At 38.0% G+C, this 14,476-nt stretch overlaps 1 protein-coding gene and 1 long non-coding RNA gene across 2 annotated transcripts; both read left to right on the forward strand.

Moving 5' to 3' along the window:
- Positions 1-277: 277 nt before the first annotated feature.
- LOC107892374 (uncharacterized) lies at positions 278-1,023 on the forward strand. Its single transcript, XR_001682604.2, has 3 exons — positions 278-325; positions 418-486; positions 661-1,023. It is a non-coding gene; the product is annotated as an uncharacterized lncRNA (long non-coding RNA).
- Positions 1,024-2,570: 1,547 nt separating this feature from the next.
- Positions 2,571-5,284, forward strand: LOC107892373 (AAA-ATPase ASD, mitochondrial). The gene has a single exon (XM_016817443.2). It carries the CDS (start codon positions 2,979-2,981, stop codon positions 4,545-4,547), a length of 1,569 nt encoding a protein of 522 aa, XP_016672932.1. The 5' UTR covers positions 2,571-2,978; the 3' UTR covers positions 4,548-5,284.
- The last annotated feature ends 9,192 nt before the right edge of the window (positions 5,285-14,476 follow it).

The raw sequence follows: 14,476 nt of genomic DNA on the forward strand, positions 1-14,476 counted from the left end.
TTCACCGCAGCATCAAGTAAAACATTTTCTCCCTCCGTTTCTTCCATATTCCTCTATTCCAATTTTTTCGTCCTCTTTTTTCTGCTTTTTTCTTTCTCTCTCTCAATAGTGTTTAAGGAGACCCAAAGATTTCCCCTTCACCTCCTCAACATTTCGCTTCAAAATTATCCATTCTCTTCTTCGATATTTACAAGGCAATTCCTCCATCTCCCCCTTTTTTAACTCTAAAATATTTGATTTTTTAAGTTATAGTTCTTTGTAACTTTTTGTCTTGTGTGTGCAGCTTGCAAGCAAGGAAAAAAATCGAGAAAGAACGAGCAAGACTGTAAGTTTAAGCTTTGTTTGTTTATTAAAATTTTGTTACGTGCTCTTTTTTCCATGAAATTTAATATGAATAATTGTTTTAATTTGATTTAGGGCAATGCTGATGAATTGAATAGAGGATATTTTGATGATATGTCTGAGCTAAAACAATACGGTGGTAAGGTATAAATTGATTTGTTCTTTTTATATACATATAGGCTATATCATTTGCAAATCTGTTCAAATTAGTTGAATTGCAACTGAGAAACAAAATATGTTGTTGGTTGCCAACTTTTCTTTTCTCTTGTTTCTGGTTATTGTTGTTGATGATGCATTTTAACTCATTTTCCTTGTCAGGCTATGGTCAATTCTTGGAGCAAGCCTTTTTATGACGCCTTTAGTGAGTCCAAGAGCGTGCAGCTATATGAGGTTCTATATTTTTGCTATTTAACTTTTCATTCATTTTTGGCATGTGTGGTGAATCAACTATTCTCAGTTTTATGTTGCTAGAAAGAACTTATAGTTACATGCATTTGTAGTCAATAATAATAGCAAACAAATAAAACAGCGAACAAGAATAGAAGATAACCATACTGGTATGACTTATGAGTTATAACCGTCCTAGTTGAGCTTATAGCTCATCAGATCAGCCTATAATTAATAATGCAGTTGTCCTTTTATTTACTGTATTTGAATGGAAATACTTGGCAGTTGATTTTATGTTTTATATAAGTTATTTGTTAAAATACTCATGTTTGGAAATTATTATGTGTTGCTAAATGATAATATATTTGCTGTTATCATGTATCTTTTATAAACTCTTTGCTCTTATGCTTGACTCTTGGCTAAGTAAAAAGAGTTGTCATCGCTTTTTTATTGCACGAGAGTTCTTCTGGAGGAAAAATAGGTAGCCTGGCATTTTTTAGGTACCGTATTATCTTAATGGGTTAATCTCCATTTTTGCATTCAAGGGATACTAATGTAAAATGAAAATAATGATGTGCTTTGTTGGAAACATGGTCCTATTTGCTGTTTTCTTTTAGATTTCTGCAATAAAGCAAAGCCATAGGTTTTCCATTTTGGGAGAGCGAGTGACAAGTAAAGAAGTATCCTTATACTAGTGTTAGTTTTATTTCAACTTCACTTTCTTATATTCTAGTTTGTGTCAAACTTAAGTCATATGCCTATCAATATCCCATTTATTTTACTTGCATATACTTTTGGCTTGCCTGGAGTAGCTTAGTTCTTACACTAAAAGCCTGTTGGCTTAACAGGATGAGCAAGTTTACAGTTTTGAGAGACCTCAATTTTGTTGCAAAAACCTTGTTGTTGAGTTTTTCAAAGGTACTGTTGTGGTATAATAATCTTCCCATTACTGATGATGTGTAGAGTTGAATGAATTTTGTTTTATTTTCTTCAACAATTAGAATAAATTGTATTTATCTCTTCGGTATTGAACCGGATGGCAAAGCTGTTGAAGGAGTATTGTTATGGAGCATTGGGATTTGGTAGACAAAGTAACTAAGCAAATAAATTGGCAATTCTAGGGAAACTTAAATTGGAAGCAAAGCTTTTTTATTTTGAGTACATTGATGAAGTCAATTTTTAATCAAATAAATCAAGCTCTATCCGAAAAAGAAGTATTTGACTTGAAACACCAAAAAAAAAAGGGTGAGAAATGATGCACTTGCAATGAGAGAAAAGCCCCAACAATTAAAAAAGGGAAGAAAAAGAAAAGCCCCAACAAACATATTTTTGATTCTTTTAGTTGAAAAAAAAATAAAAAGGTGCTCTTTTTCTTTTGGATGCTTTGTGACTCTTTTTTTAATAAAAATTTTGTGTTTAATACAATTAATTAATTTTAAATTATGACACATGTAAAAAGTTTTATATAAAAATTATGTAAATAATAAATGAAATTTTAGTTGAACTCATAACTTGAGAAGCAATACATTCAAATAATAATGAACTATTTTAAAATATAGTAAATAAATTATTTAAATATTTAAATATAAAAAATAAAAAATAAATAAACATTTTAATATAATTTAATAAAAAAATTTATATTAAGAATGTTATTAAATTATATTAATATTTAATAATAATCTTGTTAAAATTTAATACTCATATCTAAAAAAGTTTTTTCTAGGGGTATTATAGTCATTTTAGCTTTTTTCTTTATGCTATTGTATATCTATTCCATACAACAAAACACAATAATATTATTACAGTCCTATTCCATTACATTTAACTAAATAATTAAATTACTGATTACAACTGTATTTCGTTATTGCTCTATTCTATTAAAGCTTTATTCCATTGCCTAAATGTTTTCATATGTTTTCATTTCTTTCTTACGTAAGTCGCCACCTAATCATATCAAATTCACGTGAACTCTTATAAAATCTCCTATTACCGTCTCACTGACTCAAGTCAAATCTCCAATTGCTTTATCTGATAAGCCATTGGTCATTAATGGCGGCCTACATAAAGACAAACAAATCATATGACACGTGAACTACTCTGGAAATTGTTTGGAAACTTTCAGCATGAATCATATAGGAAATTATACCTTAAGCACCAAGTCATAGGTAGTCCTTTATTCCAATATATACAGAGAGCAGTTACCAAAGTTCAAAAACACTTCCAAGTAACTTTAAAGAGTTACAGAAAAAATGGCTATGGTGGGAGAAATGTGGTCTCATTTAGGCTCTACAATGGGAACATTGATGCTTGTTTATACCGTTTTTAAACAGTTCTTCCCTCACCATCTTCAAGGCTCTTTCGAAAAGTATTTCAATAGAATTGTGAGATATGCATATCCTTATGTCGAAATTACTTTTGATGAGTTCACTGGTGAACGCATGAAGCGCAGCGAAGCCTATTCCAGAATCAAAAGTTACCTCAGCGACAAGTCAACGGCATCGGCCAAGCGTCTCAAGGCCGATGTTGTGAAAGATAGCCAATCCGCAGTCCTTAGCATGGATTATAATGAAGAAATTGCTGAAGAATTTCAAAGGGTTAAAATTTGGTGGTCTGCAAAGAGAACTCTTTCAAAAACACCACGGATTGCAATCTACCCTACTGACGATGAAAAGAAATCTTACAAGCTTACAGTTCATAAACGCCATAGAGAATTGATCACTCAATCTTATATTAGCCATGTTATGAAGGAAGGCAAGGAAATCGAAACGAGAAACCGGCAACGGAAGCTTTATTCGAATAATCCGAGCCAGGACTGGGACGGATACCGAAGCAACAAGTGGAGCAACGTCCTGTTCGAACATCCTGCGACGTTTGATACATTGGCTATGGATGCAAAATTGAAAGAGGAAATCAAGAACGATTTGATCAAGTTCAGCAAAGGGAAAGATTACTATGCCAGAATTGGGAAAGCTTGGAAACGTGGATATCTCTTTTATGGTCCTCCGGGGACTGGGAAATCATCGATGATTGCGGCAATGGCAAACCTACTGAACTACGATGTTTATGATCTCGAACCCACTGCAGTGAAGGAAAACACGGAGTTGAGAAGGCTTTCGCTTGATACGTCAAGCAAATCGATTATCGTCATCGAGGATATTGATTGCTCTATCGATCTCACAGGCCAAAGGGAGAAAAAGACGGAGAAAGATGGAAACGAAGACGAGCACTCGGATCCGGTCACCAAAAGGGTGAAAGATAAAAAGAAAAAGAATAGTAAGGTTACATTATCGGGACTTTTGAATTGTATAGATGGACTTTGGTCGTCTTGTGGGGGTGAAAGAATCATTGTTTTTACAACAAACTATGTTGAGAAGCTTGATCCGGCATTGATAAGGAGGGGAAGAATGGATAAACACATTGAACTGTCTTATTGTTGCTTTGATGCATTCAAGGTATTTGCGAAGAATTATTTGGAGGTTGATTCTCATTCATTGTTCGGAGAAATCGAATCATTGTTGGGGGAAACAAATATGACACCAGCTGATGTTGCGGAGAATTTGATGCCGAAATCTGATTATGACGATGTGGAAACTTGTTTGAAGAGATTGGTGGAAGCTCTTAAAGATACTAAGGAGGAAGCAAAGAAGAAGGTTGAGGATGAAGCTCGTTTAATGGCGGAGAAAGAAGAAGAAGAAAAACAAAGGAAAAAACCTGAGAAAGAAGAAAAGGAACAAAGCGGTAAAGATGTGAAAGAAGTCAAAGAGAATGGTGTGGCAAAGGTGGGTGAAGAAGTGAAAGAAATTGGGGTCACCCATTAATATATGAATTGATCATTGTAATACATTGGTCAAGTCCAAAAGAAAAATTTAGTATAAATTTAAATTTATATTTAAAATATGAGTAAAAATTTTTGCAAAATATAAAATCTTTTTAAAGTAAATAAAAAAATTTCCCTTTTAAAGAAACGTGGAATGATGAAAACTACATGTTTTTTTGTGATAATGAGTTGGGCATTCGTCGATTTCCTAGACATATTTCAACTTGGATGATGTGTATGCCCGTATTGTAACGTGTGGTGGTCTTTGTCTTGGTCTCAACACTGTGATTAGAGAGATAGTATGGGGCTTGTACCACACGTATGTGTGAAGAAAGTTTCAGGAATAGATGTGGGTGACCATTACGCCTCGACTTTTTCCTTATGGAGTTCTTTTTAATATATTTCATTTCTTGTACAGACTATTAGAGGAAAAAGGTTTTCCTGAATCAATAATAGTGTTTAGCTCTAAATTTTGCTAATAAGGAAAACATATAAATGCTTACTATATAGATTTCTTCATTAAATGTGTCAACCTAACATTTTCATGTTGGTATGATTTTCCCTTGATTAGAAGATGTTTTAAAATATGTCATCCATCATTTAAGGAGTTTCTTGCATTTATAGGAGGATACATGGGATTTTATGCTAAAATTATTGTGCATTTAGATCCCAAGGTTGTTTATGATATCTATAAACTTATGGAACTATCTTTGGAACATTATGAGGTGAGCATGATACCAAAGATTGTTGATAGCAGTCAGAATCATGGAATTAATTAGGTATGTGTAAAAAATATTATGATATTTGTAATTGTTGTCAATAAGTATAATTAGTTATCATGATCAAAGACTTATCGATCTAATTGACATATTAGTGGAACTTAGGCTTACATTATTGGTGGAGATGGAATTCAGAGAGTTGCATATGTTGTATTGAGGTTATTCTTTAATAGAATATACAAACAATGATTTGCCATGCAACTTTGTACATACTAAAAAGAAATTTATTTTGTACTTTAAAGGAAACTAGATGTTTCGTGGGTTTTTCGTAAATGACGATGTTAAGAAACAATTGTGCTCGGGAAAGAAGAATAAAGCAGAAGGAGAAGGTAGAGGATAGATTTAGAGAAAGGAAAAAATATTCCAAGGTTTTTACATGCCCTTGCATAACTGATGAAACAATTATTTATAGTCTATTGACCATTCAGAACAAGAAAAAATCCGTTAGCGCTTTAGGTGGCCTCCTCTCTTGAATTCCTCTACGTTCAGCAACTAGTGCGATGCTACTCACTGGTAGGTCCTTGTTCTCCAGCTCATTGGTGTTGACGTGGATTCTTTCATGTTCTTGCTCGTCCATAACATCACCCCCTCCAAGTGTAGGAACCTTGTCCTTAAGGTTTGGCATCAGATCAACGGACTGAGTTTCGCCTGGATCGAACAACAATGGAAGCTGAGTAATCTACTGAAGTGGTTGTCCCTTACATGGTTTCAGCTAAGAGACATAAAATACGGGATGAATTCATGTTGAATTCGGCAGGTCCAACATGTAAGCTACGGTTCCCACTCGTTTGAGTATACGATAGGGACCAAAGAATCGAGGACTGAGCTTGTGTTACCTCTTCAAATGCAGTGACAATTGTCAATACGGCTTCAGTCGTGCAAAGGCCCAATCTCCCTCTTTTAATTCCAGCTTTCGGCGATGTCTATCGGCCTGCATTTTCATCCTGTTTTGTGCTTTGGACAGATTCTTCTTCAACTCTCTTAACAGAAGATCACGTTCCTTCAAGTCATGGTCGAGCTGGGCATTTAAGGAACCACCATCTGTCTAACTTACTATTGTTAGGGGTTCATGGCCATACAACGCCTTGAATAGTGTCATGCCTACCGAAGATTGATAAGCAATGTTATACCAATACTCGGCCTAAGCAAGGTAACTTTCCTACTTTCCTGGATTATCTCCCGTCATGCAACGTAGATACATCTCCAAACATCGATTTAGGGCCTCCGTTTGGCCGTCGTCTGTAGATGGTATGTAGAACTCATACACAACTCGATGCCCTAGAGTCGAGCCAGCTCAGTCCATAATTCACTTACAAAAATTCGATCTCGGTCACTTACGATAGAACGGGGTATCCCGTGAAGTTTCACCACGCCTTCGACCATTATTTTGGCAATGGATTTGCTATCAAATTGTATTGGCAAAGCAAAGAAGTGGCCATACTTCGTGAGACGATCAACAACTACCATGATGGCTTCCTTGCATTCAGCTTCGGTAACCCCGTGATAAAATCCATGGATATATCTTCAAACTCTTGCTGAGGAATGGGAAGCGATTAGAGTAAACCGACGGGGGCTAAACTATCACTTTTCATTCTTTGACACACTTGACAATTGCGGACAAAATAACCCACATCGTTGTGCATCCACTTCCAATAAAATTTTACCGATAGTCGATTGAATGTACGCACATTCCCCGCATGACCTTCCACGATTGAACTATGAAATTCCCTAAACAGCACTGCGCGTAAAGCAGCTTCCTTAGGTACCATGATTTTGCCCTTGTACAATAGTAGTCCCTCCTGCACTATGTACTCAAAGTGTTCATCATGTCCAGCTGATATTTGATCCTTAATTTTTTTCATTTCTGCATCACTATCCATTTCTAGGCGAACATTATCAAGGATACCAAACAAGGGCCGGGAAAAAGCCATCAAACTAGCATTGACTTCCCTTGATAACTCATCTGCCACTACATTAAATTACCCGGGCCGGTAGCGTATTTCAAAATCGTACCCAATCAATTTGGAGAGCCATTTCTACTGTTCCAGAGTTTGGATGGTTTGTTGGATCAATTCTCGTAGTGATTTCTGGTCTGTTATGATCACAAAATGTCTGCTTAATAGATACTATATCCATTGGCCAATGGCTTGAGTAATCGCGTACATTTCCCTATGGTAAGTAGAGGCCCCTTGCATTCTCGGACTTAATTTCTAACTGTAATAAGCCAAAAATCGATTCCCTTGTGTAGAAACTGCCTTATCCCACTTTAGAGGCATCAGTTTCCATTACAAACTCCTTGGAAAAATCAGGCAGGGCCAACGTTGGAGTCGAACATAGCTAAGTTTTAAACAACTCAAAAGCTTCTTGTGCCTTGGTAGTCCATTCAAAGTGTTCCCCTTTCCATAGCAAATTTGTTAAAGGAGCAGTCAAGGTTGCAAAACTTTTGATGAACCGCCGATAGTACTCGGTGAGGTCGAGGAATCCTCGTAGCTCTTTCACATTGGTCAGTGTAGGCCTGTTGAGCATTGGCCTGCAATGCAACATGTGGCCAGCAACTTTGCAAACAGACCAGCATTAGAGCAAAACCAAGTATAGCAGCAAGTTTTGCAGCAAGATCTGTTCATTTTGATTATTTTGTTTCAATGTAACTTAGTTTAGTTACTTTGTAACTTATTGTCAAAGTTAGTAGGATTTGTCTTTGATTTGAAGTTGATGTAGTAGCTGATATGTCAGCTTACTTGTTTTGTAATTCAAACTTGTATTAGTAAATTAGTGGGAGTAGTTAAATCATTAGGTAATAGTCATTTAACTTGAAAACTATGTATTTAGTCTTCATTATCAATGAATGAAGTGTGCTGCTGATTATTCATCCAAGTTTTTGCTCAAGTTCATTTTCATTTTTGCTCTCGGTTTCATTTTAGTTCTTAAGCAAATTCATAGTTGTTTGTGTGTTGCTGCTGCCAATGTTCCAATAAATGGTATCAAGAGCCTAAGTCTTTGAGGACCTTCTCTTGGTGGTTGCTGTTTGTTTGTGAAATCGAGCTTAAGAAAGTAGGAAATCGAAGCTGTTGAACTTGTTATAGCAGGATGAGCTTCACACCACCTCCACCTCCTGTGTTCACTGGTGAGAACTACCATATTTGGGTGGTAAAAATGAAAACGTACCTTCAGGCACACGATCTATGGAGTGCAGTAGAGAATGATGTCGAGCCACCTCCATTGAGAGCCAATCCCACTATTGCTCAGATGAGACAGCATGCAGAGGAGACTGCCAAGAAGCCTAAAGCCATGGCCTGCTTGCAGAATAGAGTATCTGATGTTATTTTCACTCGCATTATGGCATGTGACTCACCTAAGCAAGCTTGGGATAGGTTGAAGGAGGAATTTATGGGGTCTGAGAAGACTAGACAGCAACAGCTGATTAATCTAATGAGAGATTTTGAAAATCTCAAGATGAAAGAAGCTGAGACCATTAAGCAGTATGCAGACAGAATCATGGCCACAGTGAACAATACAAGGCTGCTTGGTGTAGACTTTGTTGAAAGTAGGGTGGTTGAGAAGGTGATCACCACACTTCCTGAGAGATTCGAGTCTAAGATATCTTCATTGGAGGACTCGAGAGATCTCACAACCATCTCTTTATCAGAATTGGTGAACTCACTCTATGCTTTAGAGCAGAGAAGGGCTAATAGGCAGGAAGAAAACTCTGAGGGAGCCTTTCAAGTAAGGGCCAAAGAAAGCTCCAGTGCAAATCAAAGAGGCAAGAAGCCTTGGCTTGACAAGAAGGATAAAATTAGAAAGGATTCAAGCAAGAAGACCTATCTACCATGCACTCATTGCAAAAGAACCACACACTCAGAAAGAAACTGTTGGAGAAGACCAGATGTTCAATGCTGGAAATGTAAGCAATATGGTCATGTTGAGAAAATCTGTAGAAGCAAAGGCAAAGCTCCAGTACAGCAACAAGATCAGGCACATCCTGTTGAGGATCAACAAGCTCAGGAGGAGCATGTTTTCAGAGCATCTTCCCTTGCAACTACAAATAGAACCAAATGCAGTTGGCTTGTAGACAGTGGCTGTTCACATCACATGGCTGCTGATGTAAACTTGTTTAAGGAGCTTGACAGAAGTTTTAGCTCAAGGATCAGAATTGGCAATGGGAGCTTCATTGAAGTTAAAGGCAGGGGTGATGTGTTGATCAGCTCAAGTTCAGGTAACAAGCTGATTACTGATGTGTTGTATGTACCCGATATAGACCAAAACCTGCTAAGTGTTGGTCAGCTGGTTGAAAAAGGCTATTCTTTGTTCTTTAGAAGTGGTTCCTATGTTATTGAAGATTCACTTGGTCAGGAAGTTGTCATAGTACCTATGGCAGACAAGTGTTTCATGTTGGATGTTAGTCAGCTTGAAAGGAGGGCACATTTGAGCCAAAGTGACAGTGCTGGCCTATGGCACAAGAGGCTAGGTCATGCAAATTTCAGGTCACTTGATTTGTTGTATAGGCTTGGTTTGGCAGTTGATATGACCAAGGTTGAGCCACTTGAAGGTGTTTGTGATATTTGTCAACTTGGCAAGCAAGCCAGGCTTCCTTTTCTAGTTGGTCAAGCATGGAGAGCTCGAGAGAAGCTTGAGCTGGTGCATTCTGAAATTTGTGGCCCAATGAAGACTCCTTCACTAAATGGGAGTAAGTAGTTTGTACTTTTCATTAATGATCTGACCAGATTTTGTTGGATTTTTTCTTGAAACAGAAGTCTGATGTGTTTGAAGCTTTTGGAAAGTTTAAAGCCATGGTTGAAAACCAAATCGGTTGTAGGATCAAGACATTGAGAACAGATAATGGGGCTGAGTATCTATCTGATAGATTCAAGAGGCTATGTGAGCAGGCTGGGATCCATCATCAGCTAACCACAGTGTACACTCCTCAGCAAAACGGAGTGTGTGAGAGGAAGAATAGGACTGTAATGGATATGGCCAGATGTTTTCTGTTCCAAAGTAAGCTTCCAAACTCATTTTGGGCAGAGGCTGTCAATAGCTCGGTGTACCTACTCAACAGGCTTCCAACACATGCTGTCAAGGATAAGACACCTTTTGAAGCATGGTATGGACTCAAACCATCAGTCTCTCATTTGAAAGTCTTTGGATGTGTGTGCTATGTCCTTGTACCTGCAGAAACAAGGACCAAGCTCGAGGAGAGGTCTGTTCCATGTATTTTTGTAGGCTACAGCAGTGATAAGAAAGGCTACAGAGTCTATGATCCTTCAACAAGGAAGATTTTGGTGAGTAGAGACATCAAATTTGATGAAAAGAAGATTTGGAATTGGAATGGTTCAAATGCTAGTCAATTTGAAGAGGATTCAGCTGATGACAACTTGGAGCTAGTTGAAAGTGAGCCTAATAATAGCAATGTTGATGACCTTCCTGTGAGAGGTACCAGATCCATTGCTGATGTTTATCAGAGATGCAATGTTGCCATTGTGGAGCCTTCGAGCTATGAAGAAGCAGCTAAGGATGTGAATTGGAAGAAAGCTATGGAAACAGAAATGGACATGATTCAAAAGAATCAGACTTGGGACTTGGTTGAGAGACTAGAGAAGAAGGTTATTGGAGTTAGATGGGTCTTTAGAGCAAAATTCAATGCAGATGGCTCATTGAATAAACACAAGGCAAGACTGGTGGTTAAGGGGTATAATCAGCAGTATGGAGTTGATTTTGAGGAGACTTTTGCCCCAGTTACAAGATTAGACACCATCAAGCTGCTGTTTGCTTTGGCTGCACAGAAGAAATGGTAGATACATCAACTTGATGTTAAGTCAGCCTTCTTAAATGGCTTTCTCAAGGAGGAGATTTACATAGAGCAACCTGATGGCTTCCAAGTCAAAGGACAAGAAGACAAGGTCTATAGGCTGAAGAAGGCTCTGTATGGGCTGAAACAAGCACCTAGAGCATGGTATGACAGGATAGATGCTTACCTGTCTAAGCTCAGGTTTGAGAAAAGCCTAAGTGAACCAACCCTCTATGTGAAGAAATCCAAGGATGAGACATTGCTGATTGTTTCAATCTATGTCGATGACTTGCTAGTGACTGGAAGCAAGGATGTTCTGGTCAATGAGTTTAAAGCACAGATGCAAGAAGTATTTAATATGACTGATTTGGGGGTCATGACCTACTTCCTTGGCATGGAAGTGAACCAGACTGATCGAGGGATATTCATTAGCCAACATGCATTTTCCTTGAAGATACTTAACAAGTTTAGCATGCAAAACTGCAAGCCTGTAAGCACACCAATGGCTCAAGGAGAGAAGCTGTCAAGCATTGGTGATCATGCAAGGGTCAATGAGAAGGAGTACTGGAGTTTAGTAGGTTGCTTACTCTATTTAACAGCAACCAGACCTGACTTGATGCATGCTGTAAGTTTGTTGGCAAGGTTTATGCATTGCTGTAATGTAGTGCATTTCAAGGCTGCCAAGAGGGTGCTGAGATACATTAAAGGAACTTTGAGGTTTGGCATGTTATTTAAGAAAGAAGAGAAGCTGAAGCTAATTGGTTACTCAGACAGTGATTGGGCTGGTTGTATTGATGATATGAAAAGCATTTCGGGGTATTTTTTCACTCTTAGCTCGAGTGTGTTTTGCTGGTGCTCAAAGAAGCAACATACTGTTGCTCAATCAACTGCAGAAGCAGAGTACATAGCAGCAGCTGCTGCAGTAAATCAAGCCATTTGGCTTAGGAAGCTACTAAATGATCTCAATGAAGAGTAACTTGAGCCTACTGAAATCATGGTTGACAATCAATTAGCAGTGGCTATTGCTAAGAATCCAATTTTTCATAAAAAAAACCAAGCATTTTAAGATTAAGTTTCATTTTTTTCGAGAGGCTGAGCAATCTGGTGAAATCAGTCTTGTTCATTGCAGCTCACAAGATCAATTGGCTGATATTCTGACTAAGCCACTTGGTACAGCAAGGTTTGAAAATTTAAGAAGCAAAATTGGTGTGTGTTGCATACAGTCCAAGGAGGAGTGTTGAGCATTGGCCTGCAATGCAACATGTGGCCAGCAACTTTGCAAACAGACCAGCATTAGAGCAGAACCAAGTATAGCAGCAAGTTTTGCAGCAAGATCTGTTCATTTTGATTATTTTGTTTCAATGTAACTTAGTTTAGTTACTTTGTAACTTATTGTCAAAGTTAGTAGGATTTGTCTTTGATTTGAAGTTGATGTAGTAGCTGATATGTCAGCTTACTTGTTTTGTAATTCAAACTTGTATTAGTAAATTAGTGGGAGTAGTTAAATCATTAGGTAATAGTCATTTAACTTGAAAACTATGTATTTAGTCTTCATTATCAATGAATGAAGTGTGCTGCTGATTATTCATCCAAGTTTTTGCTCAAGTTCATTTTCATTTTTGCTCTCGATTTCATTTTAGTTCTTAAGCAAATTCATAGTTGTTTGTGTGTTGCTGCTGCCAATGTTCCAACAAGGCCAAGCTTATATCGCAGCCACTTTACTTGGGTCCATAGCTAACCAATCCTTGGATACTACATGGCCTAAATATTCAATCAATGTCTACCCAAACATGTATTTAGATTTCTTAACTACAAATCCATTCTCCTGTAGTACTTTCAAAACCCTCTTTACGTGTTCCAAATGGGTAGACCAGTCACGACTAAAGATAAGGATGTCGTAAAGGAAAATATGGATAAACTTGCGTAAAAATGGCTGAAAAATGTCATTTATGATGGCCTAAAATGTGGATGGTACGTTCGTTAATCCGAATGGTATAACACAGAACACGTAGTGGCCGTCATAAGTGCGAAAGGTCGTTTTGTACACATCGTCCGGCTGCACCTGAATCTGATGATAACCTGCTAGCAGATCCAACTTAGAAAAAAATTTTGAACCACCTAATTCATCAAATAACTCATCGGCAGTGGGAATTGGGAACTTATCTTTGATTGTGATGAAGATCAATGTTCGATAGTCAATACAAAATCTCCACGTTCCGTCTTTTTTTTTACTAAGAGCATCGGATATGAGAACGAACTATTACTCTTTTGAATCAATTGATTCTCAAGCATTTGCTGAACCTGACGTTCAATCTCCCCCTTTTGAAAATGAGGGTACCGATAAGGTCGCACATTTACTAGTTTAACATTCGGAGATAAGGGAATAGAGTGGTCAGTCTCTCTCGATGGTGGTAAACTTCCAGTAGACTCAAAGACCCTCGCAAATTCCTGAAGCAATTGTTCCATATCAGCTTGCTCCACTTCTTTATTCTGTCCTGTGGTACTCCACATCTATAATTGGTAGAAACAAGCCACAGAACCAGTATCCCTCATTCGTCACAAGGTTTGAATCTGCACCGGAAGAGGTCCCATATCGGTATCCCTTTGCCAACGATGGATAGTGTCATAGAGACAAAATTCTAATGTAAGGTTGGAAAAATCCATAGTGACCGCGCACAAAGTAGCCAACCATACCACACCCAAAACCATTTCAGTGCCCTCATGAGGTAAAACATAAAAATCTGTAGCCAAAATAGTGTTCTGAACCCGAACCTGTAAATTTCTGATACACTTTTCCGTCCACAACTTCTCCCCGTTCCCCACCAATACCCTGAAATTCAGCGCAGCAGTAACATAGAGGCCTAAGTGACGAGCCACTCTAGTTTGCACAAAGTTATGAGTGCTTCCACCATCGATCAAAATCTCCACAGAACGGTCTTGAACATCCGCAGTGATGCGCAAGGTATTTAGAGTATTGTAGCCCGCTAGAGCATTAAAGGACATCAAGGAGTGTTCCCGATCGTCCAATTCTCTCTCATCACTCTCGAGATTTTCACCAGCCCCGTCCGGTTAGGTATCACCGGAGGCATCATCCAATAAGAAAAAATGCGGTTCTTTACAACGATGGCCTGGAACAAACTTAGTATCACAGTAATAACATAATCTTTTGGCACGTCAAGCTTAAGCCTTTGCGACTGAGAGTTTGCGTGGTTAGGGAAAAGTAGGATTAGGAGCTTTGGATAATTGATCGATGGGTGGTGGTTAGCCAGGCATATTGTGTAGACTAGTAGGAGATATCAGTGGATTGGGTAGAAGGGGTGCTGTCTTGGGCCCAACACCGCGACCCATTAGTCGTTTCATATCATTCAA

This window comes from Gossypium hirsutum, chromosome A09 (assembly GCF_007990345.1).
Source record: "Gossypium hirsutum isolate 1008001.06 chromosome A09, Gossypium_hirsutum_v2.1, whole genome shotgun sequence".
Taxonomy (NCBI): domain Eukaryota; kingdom Viridiplantae; phylum Streptophyta; class Magnoliopsida; order Malvales; family Malvaceae; genus Gossypium; species Gossypium hirsutum.